At 40.2% G+C, this 16,978-nt stretch overlaps 1 protein-coding gene across 1 annotated transcript in view; it reads left to right on the top strand.

The window, feature by feature from the left end:
* The first annotated feature begins 511 nt into the window (after positions 1-511).
* The window catches only part of LOC137197421 (echinoderm microtubule-associated protein-like 6), a 97,151-nt gene continuing 80,684 nt past the window's right edge, over positions 512-16,978 (top strand). The window contains exon 1 of the mRNA XM_067610822.1: positions 512-3,636. Coding sequence (XP_067466923.1) covers positions 3,440-3,636 — 197 coding nt within the window. The 5' untranslated portion in view covers positions 512-3,439. The remainder of the gene's footprint in view (positions 3,637-16,978) is intronic.

Below are 16,978 nucleotides of genomic sequence, written 5' to 3' on the forward strand. Positions count from 1 at the left end.
ATGCAAACAAAACAACGGTATGTTACACCTGAAAAAAACTGTGTGCCTCTTTCGATAAACAACACAGCTGCTTTGTGATTACTGCTTCACCTATTTGTATTTTCCCCACACTCTACATAATACCTACTGTGCAAAAAAGGGAATTTCTACAAGTGAACACATACTACTTCATACACACACACACACACACACATACTAATGAACACAACACAAAAACGGCTCCAACAAAATGTAATTGTCAGACTGAATTTAGTGTTTCAGAATCTGTGAAAATTGAAGCCAACGCAGAAGTGCCAAAAACTGCAGTTCCTTGAATGGTCACTTGAGGCTGCCTGCAAAAATGAGAGTCCCTATAAACCCCCATGTTAAAATGCCCAATTTTACAGCAGAAATAAACGTTTTCAGTCTGGAACAAGGAACTGTTTTGGTCTCTATAGATAATTTCCCCATTCATGACAACTGTACAAGGGGTGAATTTTTATATAATTCATCCATTTAAATTTTTATTAAGGCTTAAAGTTCTGCATTAATGAAGGGCGTGGCTGCTTTGAGTGACAGGTGGGTGTCATCACAGGTAAGTCGCTACCATGATGACAATATTGATTATATAACCTAACCATGAATGTTAATTGTAATAATTTGGTCGCCTAAAAAAAAAGTCTTGTCCAGTGTTTGGTTGTACTAAAAGACCCTCTAAGGAGTCAGGTGTTCAATTTTTCCGGTAAATACGTTTTGTTTTAATGGTTTTAAACCTGTTTTTCGCTAGCAAAAATTAGCACTAGCATTATCACAGTTAACCATAGTCTGTAAATGCACTGCTAACCAAGCTAACAGCCAGCAGCTAGTGTTAGGGTCAGCTCCACCCTCTCATCCAAACATGGTCACTTCTGGCTCCAAAAATCCAAGATGGCGACGGTCAAAATGCAAACTTGGGGCTTCAGAACATGGACGTACAAAGAGAACTGGATACAGCGTCGGAGGCAGGGCCACGTTCATTCCTATGAAAGTTGCTCAGTGGCGCGTGAAGTCAAAAAAGTTCAACTGCTTCTGCATCTGCGTGGCCCATAGAGTGAGCGCAGTAGTGACTTTCACCTGCTGAGCCAGTTTAGCCCTCCGGCTAACTTGAAAGGGGGTAAAACAATTCAATCGTGTGGCTCTTCTAGACTTTTGAAATGTGATCGGACCGAATGGGTTTAATTCTCATAGTGAGACGAGTCATTTCGTGGGGGTTGTGATGCTCAAAAAAATGTATCTGCTGATTTACAGAGGTCTCTTTCACAATGTAAGTCTATGGGAAAAAGTCTTTTTGAGGCTCAATAGCGTCACGTGACGTTGTAATTACACGGTTTGGCCACTATGTCAAATTTGCTTCAAAGCCACAAGACACAAGAAGTCTGATTCTGAAAAACTAAATTCATTCTGATAATAACATTCTGTTGGAGCCTTTTTTTGTATTGTGTTCATTAGTATTTGACGTGATGTGTACGTCACGGTGACCACGTCCATATTGTTTTAGAGCCTATGTCCGGGCTACAAGATATCCCTCGTGGGCTTTTATTTTAAAGGTTCAACACCGGAAACGCCATCTTCCGGCTCTGCTCTGATGATCTTGATGCTTGTGCTTGTCAGTCCGAAAACGAGCGAGAAAACATCAGAGTGATGAGACTAGGCGGTCAGGGAGGGTCTCCATCAGGCGTCTGAAGTCCGGATTATTGATCAGCCGCCTGTCTGTCTTCTCACCTGTCTGTCTGCTCACCTGTCTGACTTGACTGTGGGTGGAGGGACTCAGCAGTAGCGGGAGGATGCTCTCTCCTCCTGCCGGGAATCAGGACTTTCCTCTCCCGTCATCTGGCCGGGATGCTGCGGTGTGAACCCGGCGCTGCTCCCCGCCTCTGCCCGCTGAAGTTGGAACATCTGCGGAGATTAAACATTTGTGGTGACGCTCTCTCTCTCTCTCTCTTTCTCTCTCTCCTTCCCTGCTCGGCTCTCTCCGGAACAACCCGAGCATTTCACAGTGGAAATAATCCGCTTCTTTTATTTTTATGATTCTGGGTTATTTTACATCCTGTCCTCCTGACGCTTTTTTTTTTTTTTTTTTTTTTTTTTTTTTTTTAACACACGCACAGGTTTTGTGAATGAATCTGTGAGCCGCGGCGCGTTGTTTCTCTCTCTCTCCACCTTCCTGCGCTGCGCGTTATTCCGCGGAGGGATGATGTGAACACACGGGGGGACAGAGGAGGAAAAACACCCGGGCTGTAGTAACCAGAGCTGCTGCTCGAGGATTAGTGTGAGGAAGGATTAATATATTTTCCAGGAGCAGAATCCACCATCAGTTGTGTGTTCATTTGCTGTTTTTCTCTTTTTTTTTTTTTGGACTCGCGGCCAGAACTTTCTATGCGCATCAGGATATTTTCTCCAATTCTTCATTGTTTTATTTCCTCCTAAAAAAAGTGGAGTAAAACTGAGAATATTCCAGGCTGAGGTAGACATTTTGAATGAGGCTCCCAGCGCGCGCTCTTGTAGATGGAAAAATCCCATCATAAATACATAAAAAGTTCATTTTAATCATAGCTTTTAAACACCACAATGCAGGATGGGATTTTTATGAACTCACTATAGAGTACTATCATAAAACACTATTAGTCCCTTTATTATCAGTGAAGGAAATTACACTCAAAGTCAGAAGTGATTAAAAAAAAAAACAACATAAAGTGCAGTCAAGTCAGCAGAAACTCTCTCATTCAGCAGCAAACCTGAGGATGATGATGGTGATGATGGGTGGTATATGGAGGAAATGAAGAGTAATAGTTGATTTTAAGATGGATATGGAGACATGAAAAGGAAATATAAAATAACAGATACGCACAGAAACTTCATATTTCTGTAGTCAAATGATAAATGAGACTCAGCTGCAGACAGTAGATTAAAACAACATCACATGAATTGTGGTGATTATTGAGCAGCAGATGCACAATAAAACTCCAGGGAGAAACATTAAAAAGGGGCTTTGATATCCAGACTCCTTGTTCTTCCTGTTTGTGATTTCTAGAAATACATTTTTATTTTATTCAGAATTTATTATTTTATTCAGATAGATAGATAGATAACTTTATTAATCCCAAAGGGAAAATAAAGTGTTACAGCAGTCACTGGAGTGGCAATAAGGATGAAAAATCGAATAAACATGTCTAAAACTTAAATCAAATGACATTAACATTTGTGCTGTAATAGAACAGGAGCAAAAAATAAACTTGAAAGTTGAAATAATATAATTTTCTATAAAAAAAAGAATCACTAAATACTAAATACCGGTCGATAAATATCATTAAACCGACGATAAATCTGTTCTGATACTGAAGAAGGAGCAGGATTCGACCTCCACCACCAGCAACGGCGGCGGCGGCGGCGGCGGACACGGTGTCCCGTCAGATGAGTGAGCATGTCGGACCGGAGCGCCCCGGGCTGCCGGCTCAGACTGGACTGGGTCTACGGGTACCGGGGCCACCAGTGCAGGAATAACCTGTACTACACAGCTGGGAAGGAGGTGGTGTACTTCGTGGCCGGCGTGGGCGTGGTTTACAACACCAGGGAGCACAGCCAGAGGTTTTACCTGGGACACAACGATGACATCATCAGGTAAGACTGCCGCTCACCTGCACCTGAATGAACAAAATCATTCAGTAGCCTAACTAACAATACAAACAGTGTAAAGTCATAGCGACCCCTAGAGGCTGCAGTGTACTCTACAGTCAACATGTGAAAAATGTCAATCAGTGTTTCCCAAAACCCAAGATGACGTCCTTAAATGTCTTGTTTTGTCCACAACTCAAAGATATTCAGTTTACTGTCACAGAGGACTAAAGAAACCAGGAAATATTCACATTTAAGAAGCTGGAATCAGAGAATTTGGACATTTTGTTTCTTTAAAAAAATGACTCAAAAGGGTTCATCGATTGACACCATGTTCCTTTATTTGGGTCAAGAGGCATAATTCAAGGAAAGCTTCATACCAGAGAGGCTGCTCATTAGTGGCTTTTGGTAGGACTGGTCTAGAAATGATCACCTGCCTTTGACTGTGTATTGATCACTTTTATAAAGAGTGCTGAATGAGTTACAGAGGCTAGCCTGGACATGACGTCATGACTTTGGGTCTCTATATGGTACCTACTGCTGCTGTGGTGTCCAACCATTTCAACTGATGACCCCTTAAAACTAAGGAATCTCGTCTCACTGGTTGCATATATCAGTGGTTGGGACCAGTTCAGTCAAAGAGTGGTTTTTTTGGTTTAGACTTTTAGAGGCCTGAAGAGGTTTTTAAGAAGCAGGAAGTCTGAGAAAATGAACATTATTTTATTTAGCAGAAATATATTTTTTCTGCTTTTCTACCCTATTAAAGGACGGGTCAAGTCTGTGAGTTAGGTGCCAAATGAACATTGAAATAGGTTTTTCTTGCTTCCTTCAACCGTCCAAATGAGTCAAATCAAGTAGATATCTTTCATCGTTACAGTCTTTTTAGTGCCAAAGTTCCTCTTTTTGTTATTATACTTCCACCTGCAGCTCAACAGGGAAACACTGTCCGAGGAAACACAAAGAGGGAATTTGATGCTAAAAAGACTGTAAATGTGTCAGATATCCACTTGATATGACTAACTCAGACTGCTGAAGCTGAATAGAAGCTTCACACAGACTTTTAAACGCATTTTTTGTGGATTTTGGCCTCCATCACTCACATTGAAAGCACATTTGAAGGATCTTTTAATATCCAGTATGAACAAGAGGAATGATTACATGTTTAGCTGCAATATCAGTGGTGTGATTCCTTTCGTTTCCTGTCTCTCTGCTATCAAATAAAAGGCAAAATTTCCAAAAAAATAAACTTAAAAAAAAAAAAAAAACACACCTGTGCTTGGCAACAACACTGTTCAGTTTGTGTACTGTGGAAATATATCTGCTCAAAACATTGATAAATAATTTAATCGGAGCTGTGTCCTTTGGAAAACTTGTGGGTTTTTGTTTTGGAGGTTTCAGCACTGAGACTAACATGTTGGATCTCAGTTTGTTGATTCATTATTAGAAGGATTTTATGGAAATGACTCCATATTTACATGTGAGAAATGTGATGGTGTGACTACATGTGAGCAGGACTTTATAGGGATATAGGACCAATAACAAAAAGGCATTATAGTGAATCTCATACATGTATATTAATATTATACAACAACCTGGTCGACTGTCTGGAGGGAGAAAGTCCTGAATGAAATAACTGCCAGTAAACAGCAGGAGTTTCACCATCCTCCTCTGATCATGGTTAGATTCTGTCTCCGGGGCGACTGACTGGTCTCTTACTCATCTGGACGTTTTTGTCTCTTTTTCATTTGGGTTGAGATGTTTTTTAAGAAACACTGGCAGGGTTTTTATCTCTCACACAGTTGGGTTTATTCTCTAGTTTGACAGTAGCTAAGATCTAAACACAAGCAGGTCTGTTCTGTGCCAGAAAAACAGATTTTTTTGGGGGGGGGGGGCTTTTTGGATGATGATTTTCTTGTAGGTTTTTTTTTTTGAGGCCTGGCATCAACAAAGAAGTGGATGGAGGTAATGAGGAAGTATTGATGTTGAGGTTTTAATATTCAAACCAGCTGGTAGCGCTAATTGCTTTGCTGCGGTTCATCCATCAAACTCAGGAGCAGTCGGGGGGGATTTTTCTGTTTTTCCAGGTCTGATGTTGATGTTGTAGAGACGTCGTCTTACAACACGTAAAACAGGGGTTCTCAACTGCTGTCACCCTGGGACCCACTGTTTCCCCCATGGTCATTAAGTCGCGAACCACTTTTACAGAATTCAAACCACTTTTCAAAAATATCCTTCGAAAACACACGTATGTCATCTTTTTTTTTTTAAAAACATAAATACATATATTTACATGTACAAAGTGCATTTCAGAGCACGTTATTCAGAAACTGAGGAGGACCATGACAACTGCATGTACACTAAAATAAATATCAAAACTGCACAAAATAAACACAAAATCAGATATTTTCACTTATATACATATATTACTCCTGGGGTTTCTGTCCCTTTTTATCCTCGATGTATGAAAATCCACATTTTAAATACTCCGGGTCATATATGCGCTTCACCATCTTACCTCCGGACATCAACACAAACTTAAATTGAACATCAAGCAAAATGATGGTTACCATGGCTACGGCATGAGACTTATCTTTTATTTTGAAAAATTTTAAAATAAAAGACAAGTCCAACATCAGATGTGCATTAAATATGAGTTATTTATTTTTGACCAGCTGTCCGCGACCCACTTTTGGGTCACGACCCACCAGTTGAGAATCACTGACGTAAAACACATTAGTGAGTCGTCTCCGGTCTCCAGTATGTACAGTACTACAGCAGATAAACGGGGAGCATGACTGTCCTCACCTGGAAATGACAGCGTGCATCGTTTATTCAAACAACTTATGTTTACATTTTCCTGATAAGAGACCTCTTACGGTGCAAACGTTCAGAAAATCTAAAAAGAAAAATGCAAATGAATGTGTGTTTCTAACCCCTACTGTTTTGAGAATATTAATAGTTATAATATAAAAGAAAACAGTTGGTGGCACTGATGGAGAACGTGATACACATCCTGGTGACTCAGAACGGAAACATCACAGCTTCTTGCTGTTGGAAGTGTTTTTATAACAGCTGTGTGTCGGTTATACAGACTCGTACTGAACGCTGCTCAGAGAAGAAGAAGAAGAGAGCTGAAGTTAAAAAACGTCTGCCGCCATGTTTCATCTCTCCAGGCGGAAACTTCAGAGACATTTAAAGTCACACGCTTCCTGTACGTCACCATTTATTCACTAAATCTGCTTCCATTGCACTTTGTTGCATTTTGTTTTTATTGATACGTCGACTTTTCCACCTCATCAAAGTGTAAACGGTTTTTTTGCAACATTTCAGCTTTTTATTTTTAAATTTCCAGCATTTCCACTTAAATTTCTTATATGCAAATTGAAAAAGGGTGGACCTACTGTAGAGTGAACATTTAATATTTCATGTAACAGTGATGTTACATGTGGCAGTCAGGATCAGATGCAGTATTTTAAATGATAAACATGAACGACTGAGACACAGGAACCACTGACCATAACTACAGACGACTGGACTATAAATAAACTAATCAGGGAATGAGGAACAGGTGACTGGACACCAGGGCAGGCTGGGAGCTGATTGGCTAACGAGGGTGATGCAGGGCAGGTGAGAGAAGAAAACACAATACCCTAAACTAACCAACAAAGGCGATCCTCCGAACCCACCACCCGAATCATAGCAAGCAAAACCATAAGACCACGAAACCCCGAAGAACACAAAGAGTCCAAAAACAGACAAAGTCCAGGCAGGATGTGACAGAAAATCACGTTTCTTTATGTGAATTTATCACATGAAATATTTATTACTACATTAGAAAAGTAACCAATCACACAGCTTGTTACGTCACGTTTGTATTTTATCCTAAAACTCCAGTTTTACTTCAGTGAGATTTCAACTCTTCATTCATGCATGTTTCACTCTTAATTCTGATATTTCCCACATGATTTGAAGGCAGCATTGCATAACTTTTTCCACTAATATTACTTGAATAAAAAGGGTTAAACAGGATAAAGATAAAATCTGAAGATAAAAGTATTTCTTATTTGAACTGATGACACAACGCAGCCTGTTTCTCTCTGTTGTAACATTTAACATAATTAACAACAAGACCTGGAGCTTCAGCTGAGATGAACTCATAATTAGCTGCACACACAACAGTTTTTCTTGTTAGACGAGCGAGACGAGCGTCTTCAGGTGATGAATGTCATCGAGAGGAAGAACTCGTCGGAGTGTTGAGGCTGTGAACGCAGCCTCGGGAGAAAATGTAATTATATGAACGTCTCTGCAGGAGATCAACACAGCAACATCATGAACTTTATAGTTTACTGTGAACGTAGTATCACTAAGAAGAAAAATAATGATAAATAATGATAAAACTCCTGGAAATGACATGTAAATCCTGGAACACATGACCGGTTCAGCAGCTGTGAAGTAGTAAACATGTTTCAAGTGATCATTTTAACGCAAACCGTGATCTTTCCTTAAACCTATCTAAGTGTTTATTGTGTCTAAACCCAACCAGACTTTTACCACTGTGTTGTCACATGTGCAACAGTTTTGGAAAGCAGCATTTTACGCTCCAGCGGGTCGTTTGTTCAGGAGTTCAGGTACAAACGACCTACAGTTGCGCTCATAAGTTTACATCCTCTGGCAGAATTTGTAAGACGTGTTGCATTCAAGTTCAATTCTGGTCTCATCACTCCGAATGACTTTGTTCCAGATGTTTTGAGGTTTGTTTCGGTGCTGTTTGGTATATCGTTAGCGGGGCTGTTTTGTAGCGTTGGCGCATTGGCAGCTTTTTGCTGGCAACTCGACCCTGCAGCCCATTTTTGTTTGAGTTCCTCCTTATTGTGCTTCCTGAAACAGCCTCACTATGTTTTTGCAGAGAAGCCTGTGTTTCCTGACAGTTGTGGCTGAATTCTTTGTTGGTCTACCTGACTGTGGTTTGGTATCAACAAAACCCCTAATTTTCCACTTCTTTATCAGAGCTTGAACACTACTGATCTTTGGATGTCTTTTTATATAATTTTCCTGATTTATAAAGTTCAGCTACCTTTTCTCACAGGTTCTTTGACAGTTCTTTTGCTTTCTTCATGTCTCAGTGTCCAGTAAAGTCAGAGCAGCCCTGGATGAGATGTGCAGAAACTAATCACAGTCAAACTTACCCTTCATCGCCATTTAATCCAGTGTGAAACATTGAAGGGTGTGTAAACTTTTCATCCGGGTCATTTAGGTGATTGCAGTTATCATTATGATTTAAAAAAGGCACAATTATGTGAAAATAAATGGCTTCACCCGACCAGTAGCCCTAAATAAAAGAAAAGCATAATCAGTCATATTTTCCAAAAAAAGGCCAATATTTCACAATTTCTGCCAGAGTGTGTAAACGTCTGAGCACAACTGTATGTGGTTGTTTCATCTGGACGACTTGTTGGTTGAACAAAATATCAAATCTTGATTTTTTTTTCTTCTCTACAGTTGACCAATGAAAAAGCTTCTCCACCTGCAGGGTTTTCATTATTATGAATAAAATACAAGTTATCACAAACAGCTGCTGACTGTCAGTTAGTGGTGGGAAGTAACTAAGTACATTTACTCAAGTACTGCACTTAAGTAGAGTTCTGTGTACTTCCACTCCACTACATCTCAGAGGGAAATATTGAACTCTCTACTCCTCTACATTTATTTAACAGCTTTAGTTACTTTTCAGATGAAGATTTGACATAAAATAATATATTTTAAATTGCCAGCTGTTTTCTTTCCTTTTTATAAATTAGTTTTATACTTTGAGCTTTAGCGTGTGAAATGTGCTAGAACTATCTGCAGAACTATTAACAACATTTAAACAACATGTTGGCATTATTTTTGACTGCAGAGAGTGATGATTAAATGTGATTTCAGTTGCACTTTAAGTGACACAAGTACTAACTAGTAATACTTCTTCCATCACTGCAAATCAGTTGCACAGAAACATCATCTTTAGGAGACAGAGTTGCTTTTGGGAAGAAGATGTTTCTTCTCTTTCTGGCTGGTTTTTAGATGTTTGCAGCGTTTCTGGATTTGGAATAAATATTTGCTTTTACATGTTGAATGAATTGAGAACTTATAGGAGCGGCAGCAGCAGCAGCAGAAGGGATTTTCTCTGTTGATGAGAGGAAATTAGAGCGAGTGGAGGAGGAAGATGATTCAGGGAGGTCGCTCATTCACCCTAACGTGTTCACACACACACACACACACACACACACACACACACACACACACACACACACACACACACACCTGGTCTATTCACCGACAATAAACAGCCCGTGAGTCATCGGAGCAGCAGGCATGTTTGGACGGTTTATACAGCAGGCAAGACAGCTGCAGCCTGCGGTACCGTGTGTGTGTGTGTGTGTGTGTGTGTGTGTGTGTGTGTGTCACACGCTAATTGAAAAGCTGGATGCTGCCTCACTCGGGCCGTGCTCTCTGATAGGAGTGTTAAATTTGTGTTTGTGCCAAATTATCCCTCACAGCTGCCTGCAGGTGCACAGCTGGATGATGCATTTAAAATGTGCTGCATGTATTTTGAACACTTAATCAGTGGTAACACCTCGGTATGCTATATCATAAATAACCAAACAGATGTGATATTCTATACTAACAACAGCAATCATATTCATACAGCCTCAGAGTCGTTCTGTGTAAGGTGTAAGACGCTACTGAGCATGTGCAGGAACGTGGCTGTGTTTAAAGCCGTTTCTAAACAAACTAACATGACGTTACTTTCTCTACGTCTTTCAAACGTTCCTCTGGTCTTTTCAGGTCATCTTCACAATACATGTGTCTGTTTTCCAGTCATGAAGACATAAGGAACAGACCCCAGTAACAGCAGTTATTTGGGTTAGCACTGGCTGCAGGAAATGTCACTGTTAAACTGGCCCCACTCTGATGCATTGGCCTTTTCATCACTGCTGGCACCGCAGCCGGTGCTGTTACAGTGGAAACCTGCCAACACGCCATTAAGCTCCAAATGGATGGAGAAGAGTTCTGGTCTCAGTTCAGCCTAAAAACAAACTTAAATATATCCTCACAGCTGTGGCATTACTCGTGCCGCTCCGACACAGCTGGTGCGGCAATTACTGTTTACAAGTACTGTGAGAAACAAGTTTGCTGCACGCGTGATAACTTTGTGTTTCTAGTTTAAGATGCAGCCAGCAGCACAGAGCCAAAAAATGCCTTTTTGACACAAAAAAACGGATTTCAGAGGAGAAAAATGAGCTGGAGGATAATGTTGCCAAGCTAACAACACTGAAAAGCTTTTTAAAAAATAGTTTCTCACCAGTGAACCCTCCTGTTAATAAGATTTAAAGACTTATAGTAGCTTTGATGTCTGCTGTGCGGGCGTTGATTGACAGCTGTGACTGACGGTTTCGCTCACCTGCTGCTGCTCTCCGCAGCGCCGGGACTCACACTGAGTCGGATTATTGTCGAAATAGTTTGGTAAGTTTTAAGGACGGGTTCACAACAATAGTCAGGAGCCCAAATGAACATTGAAACGTGTTTTTTCTTGCTGTAATCATTAAGCTCCAGAGTAAAACTGATGTCACATCTACCTATATCTATCTTTTTATTAGGGACCGAGCCCAAAAGGCAGAGGACTACTGTAAAACAGTAGTAGACCCTGTTGTTTTTCGTGTGTTTGTTCGTTCGTTTGTTTCTTTCTTTATTATTACACCACTTAAACCCTAAATTTGACCCCCTAAAAATGCTCAAAAACTCACCAAATTTTGCACGCACATCAGGTCTGGTGAAATATTTGATAAAATGTACAAATTAACCCCTAAAATCCCCAAATGTGCTCTCTAGCGCCACCTATGTAACAAAATGGCCGCCACGGCCCGTAGGAATGTCGTAGAGAGATCAAACCAAAACTCAATTATTCGTCTCATCAAGACCTGCAAATCATATGCTGACACCCCTTCCCTAAATCCAACAGGAAGTCCATGATTCGCCTTTCAAAATAAGACTTTGCCCCAATTTTGGACCCCGAACAAATGCTGTCTCCTCTGAGGGCGTTAATGGTATCGGCTTCAAACTTTAATAGGTGACTTATGACACTATGCTGAAAAAAAGTTGTTAAAAACTTTGTAATAACTTGAACGGTTTGGATTTAATAAGCCCTGAAAGTTGCAGTGCCACATCACACCTTACAATGTAAACCAATGGGGAGGCAATCAATGGGCATGAACTTTGTGTCAAACAGAGGCTTCTGGCGTCTAAACTATAAGTCTGACCACTTTCAAACCTGTATCAATGGATTTGCCACAACATTTCCTACTAAAATATGATTTTTAATGTAAGATTTGGCCAAAGTCATGGGATTTATGAGGATATTTCACAAGAAGCGTACTCTAAAATCCTCCTCTCCAACTGCTCCTGGTGATGTCACTCCCTCAGTGCTGTGAAACATTCCGCAATACACACTCATTATAAAATCACAGGAGGAGCAAGAAAAGACTTTAAAACTCACACTCTAATATCTCAAAAACAATAAAAGATAGAAAAAACATGTAAATTCAAGATTTGTAGGTCAAAGTCTCGTGACTCATTTAAAGTTCAAATTAAGTTTGTATCTAAAACTATGTGGAAGCAGTAAATGTTCAAAAAGGTGTGGGTTCGCTCACACTCTCCATTCAAATGTATGAGTATTTTTCTGTGTCCAGCTGAAGTTACTTATTGTCTCTACACACCTGACAGTACACATGTCAATCAAACTTTCAAAATAAAAGCACACCACACTTGTAAGAAATATCCCTCATTTTTAAAAAGCAAAATGATCTGATACCGACGGGCCAGAGTGCGAGGTCCCGACCAACGCTGCTCACAGCTTTAATATTATACTTGTTTTCAGCGCTTACATAGACATTTATCATGTTCTGTCCCACTCATTATTACCTAACCCAATATAAAAACATAAACAATGCACCATGCATCTGAATTCAACACTGATTTGTCTGTATGTGTGTCAATCAATCCATTTTTTTGTCAAGGCTGTTGCTATGACACTTGCGGCTCTTTCTGTAAGTATGCTAACGGTTAGCCGTCATGCTAAAGAGAAAGTCGGTCTTTTCTAAAGAGCTTCAAGAGGCTTGCTCCTTCCTTTTGTAAAGTACCTAGCAACGAAAATGATGCGTTCTGCACACACTGCAAGAGTCTGTGGCCCGTCATAACTACTTTATAGCCTCACAGGGTTCAAACAGCGGGGATTAATACCACTAATCTGCGGCTAAATATCAACTGTTAAATTCTAACTTCTCCCATCTCATGTATGGGTGTATATTTGTGTTAATCTGATGATTTCACACAGATTATAATGACCTGCTGGAAGCCTGTTACCAACATTTTGTGTTTCTGGATGTAATGAGAGAAGCTGTAGGATATTAAAATCCACCAAAAAATAGTGCTGAGTAACACCTGTTTTTATTGAATCTTCTCTGTCTTCTCATCTCTCTCCTTCCCTTTGTGACTAAAATGTGTGTAAACAGCTGGAATCAAAAGGGGAGTGAAGGGCATGTTTCATAAAAACACAACTGTGATTAGTTTTTTCTGTCTGTGGTGAAACGCAGTCGTCAGTTTTGATTTCAGCGTTTGTGAAGTTTGTGTCTGCTGCACTGCGGCTGCTCTCGTTCTCCTCCCCACAAACCGGAGCTGATGTGGAAAAAAAAAAAAAAAAAAATCTGCAGACGCTGAGGTAGTAATTACATTTGCATTTTAGTCACTTAGCCAACGCTTTAATGCCAGCTGACTTACAGTGACGGTGACAGGAGGTTAAAAAACATTAAGCTACCAGATCAGCACTTTTTCTTTTTTTTTTTCAAGCATCCAGAAGTGAGGAGGTCAAAGGTCAGAGGTCACAGCACCACAGAGAGTAAAAAATAAGCAATAATTTCTGTGAATTCACAATAAACTACAATGTGTCAATTATCCAGCGTGAACTAGACACATAAATGGCCTTAAATAGCCTGAAAATACAATATATGACATGTCTGAGTGACACATACAGTGAATTTGCCAGATGCCTAAAATAAAGGTAATTAAACACAAAAACTCATTCCACATTGTTCAAAACATATTGTCTGATGCAAATTAGCAGTTTATAAATGTACTTTGTGTTGGTTGGCTTTGGGTCATAAACCAGCGCAGCAGGTAGTTGTTGTTTTTGAATATTAATACTTTCTTTAGGTTTGTTTGACTGTGTGTCCTCCAGTTAAACAAACAGTAGAGCTGCAATGATTTGTCGATTAATTGATTAGTTGCAGACTTTTAAATGAATTGCCAATTATTTTGATAATCGATTAATTGTTTTGAGTTAAAAAAAAGTCCAAATTCTCTGAATCCAGCTTCTCAAATGTGAATATTTTCTGATGCTGCTGGAAAGAGGGGAAGGAGGGAGTGGATAGGAGAGTGATAGATGATAGAAGAAGGAGGAGAGGCGTCGACGTCAGGGAGGTAAGTGGGAACAAGGGGGTCGAGACTCAGGGTGGGGGTGCTGTCTCGATGGTCTGGCATCTGTATGAAGCCCCCTGTTCCTGTGTTCAAGCAGAGAAGAGAGAGAAGTTAGCGGAGGGGTCGGGTGGGAGGGACTTGCAAGCTGAGACAAAGGGGAGAGGAGCGGATGCGATGGGATGCGTACAAGGCGTGGTCTTTGGTTCCCGAACTTTGTTTATAAGTCTATAAACTTCATTAATTAAAATAATTGTTTGTTGCAGCCTCATAAAACAGAGATAATTGTTTCTAAAGAAAAAAGAACAATTAAAGGGGATATATTCTGCTTTTTGTGTTTTTCTGTTATTTATATCCTGTTCTGATGTCAGATGTTAAACATGATCAAAGTTCCAAACCTTGAGGTGAACGTATGTAGAAATGCTGCCTGCAAGTCAAAAGTCAGGGCTTCAACCTGCTCTGAACGCCTCGTTTGCAGTGTTTTTTTCTACTTTGCTCATAAATGGCCATCAATACTGTAGCCTTGGTTGCTAAGGTGGTTGCTAAGGTGTTTCCATGTGTTGTTTTGGTTGTAAATGGACTGTACTTGTATAGCACCTTTCCAGTCTTCTGACCACTCAAAGCGCTTTTTACACTACGAGTCACATTCACACACATTCATACGCTGATGGTTCAGCCATCAGGAGCAATTTGGGGTTCAGTATCTTGCCCAAGGACACTTCAACATGCGGACTGGAGGAGCTGGGAATCAAACCGCCGATCTTTCGATTAGTGGACGACCCGCTCTACCTCCTGAACCACAGCTGAGATGTTGACGTTTTGAGTATAGAAATATAGAGTAAAAATAGTGAAATCCTGCTACTATAGTTTGTTTACCTCCGGAGCTGCAGGAAGCTTCCTGAAAGCTGACCAATCAGAACAGAGTGGGCTCATCAGGAGGCGGGGCCTTAAAGAGACAGGAGCTAAAACGGCCTGTTTCAGACAGAGGCTGAACTGAGGGGCTGCATAAAGGACCAGTAGAAGATAAATAAGGAGTTTTTCACTGGAAATCATGTAAAGATATTCCAGTAGAGCCCCAGAATATAAATATAGAGCTGGAAATGTGTATGATGTATGCTCTCATGGACTCAGACCTAAATTTTAAAAGTCACATCAGGACAATTACAAAATCAGCAGACTGTCATGATGATTTATGTCTCAGCAGGAAACTTTTTTTTTTGGACCAGTTTAGGGTTGAAATACGTTTCTCCAGTCAAAACTTAACATATTCAGTTTTTATGCTCCAAATATCTGAAAGCTCTGCAGCAACTTCTTTTAAATCAAGGCTGAAGACTTTTCTGTTTGCCTTTTATTAAATTAAATTTGGGACTATTTATTCATGTCTCGAACTGCACTGTAATTCTTTCATCTTTTAAAAAAAAATGTCTTAATGCCTTTTTCTGTTTTATGTAAAGTACTTTGAGTTGCCTTGTTGTTGAAAGGTGCTTTAGAAATCAACTTGTAATTTCACCACAGCGAGGCCAGGAAGCCACTATGACGGGAACTGGACTTATAAAAATGTGAGTTTTTTTGGGGGATGTTGATTAATACATTTAGTAGAATTCAGAGTTCTTCCTTCCTGCCAGCAGTGGTTTTATATAATCAGAAACAAACATGAGTGTGTCCTCGCCGTTTCTGCATCTACTCGTGTTGAACTCTCTCTCTTCTCTCCGTCTGTCTGCCTGATGGATCGCTTCCGTAATTGCGGGCTCCATATTGACGCATTAAATCCATGTAGAGTTTTTTTTTTTTTTTTTTTTTTGTGAAAGAAAGCGGGAATGTCTCTTTCATGGCCGAGGCCTCCCGGGGGGCGATCAGCCTTTATGTTCCTCCGGAGCGAAGCATCAGCCTATGACCACGAGCTGCATGCTGCTGTAAAGAGACTCACATTTCCGGCTCACTTAAGATCTGTTCACTTCACTTAATTCACTTCTACTCACTTCAGTTTGCATTTTCTTCATCTTTGGTTTGTTAACTTGAGTCCAAGACAGAGTTAAAATCATCTAACTTAATTTATATCTGAAAAAAGAAGGAATTCTAGAGACTTAAAGCAATGCATGCTGGGATATGCTAATAAGCTAACAGTGTTTTAGAGTAACTTAATTTGATGAGTTAAGTAAACGATCCATTCGACGTTGAGTCAACTGGTTTTATTTTTCATGCAGACGTTACTTCTGCTGGGGAGCTTCTGTGTTTTTAACTGGTGCTGCTGGTTGATGGTTTGTCACACACCCAATTAATCCACTTTGTACAGTCTGTGTTAACATTTCTGGCTGCTGTTTCTCACTGGAATATGTGTCATGTTAGCTTGTCAGAGCTGTGTGGTGAAATTCACCTCTTAACAGTAATTTTACTGGTTTCCAGCAAGTTTCTTTATTTCTAAACACTAAAAATGTCCATATATAAGTTATCAGGATGTCGTGATGATGTGTTTTCTTCACTCCTGTTTATTTAGAACAGTTTATGTTCATGTTATTATCTATGAACTGTGACTGAAGGTCGGCGTGTTCACTCTCTCTCTCTCTCTCTCTCTCTCTCTCTCTCTCTTTCTGTCGTCCTCTGTTTCTCCTTTCTTGCCTCTCCTGTCCCACTTCCTGTTGGTCGCCTGCAGGCAGAACCTGACTGAGCAATAGACACGCACACACACACACACCAAAGGGAAAAACTAAACCAATCCAAAGGACATCATTATGTTTGTTGTTGTGTGCAGTTTTGATGGTATTTCTGCTTGATTGAATAAAACCAACCAGTCGTCTAAAAGCTCAACAGCTGCAGGAGAGACGGAGAGAGAGACTCCAGCTGA

The sequence above is a fragment of the Thunnus thynnus genome, chromosome 14 (assembly GCF_963924715.1).
Source record: "Thunnus thynnus chromosome 14, fThuThy2.1, whole genome shotgun sequence".
NCBI classification, from domain to species: Eukaryota; Metazoa; Chordata; class Actinopteri; order Scombriformes; family Scombridae; genus Thunnus; species Thunnus thynnus.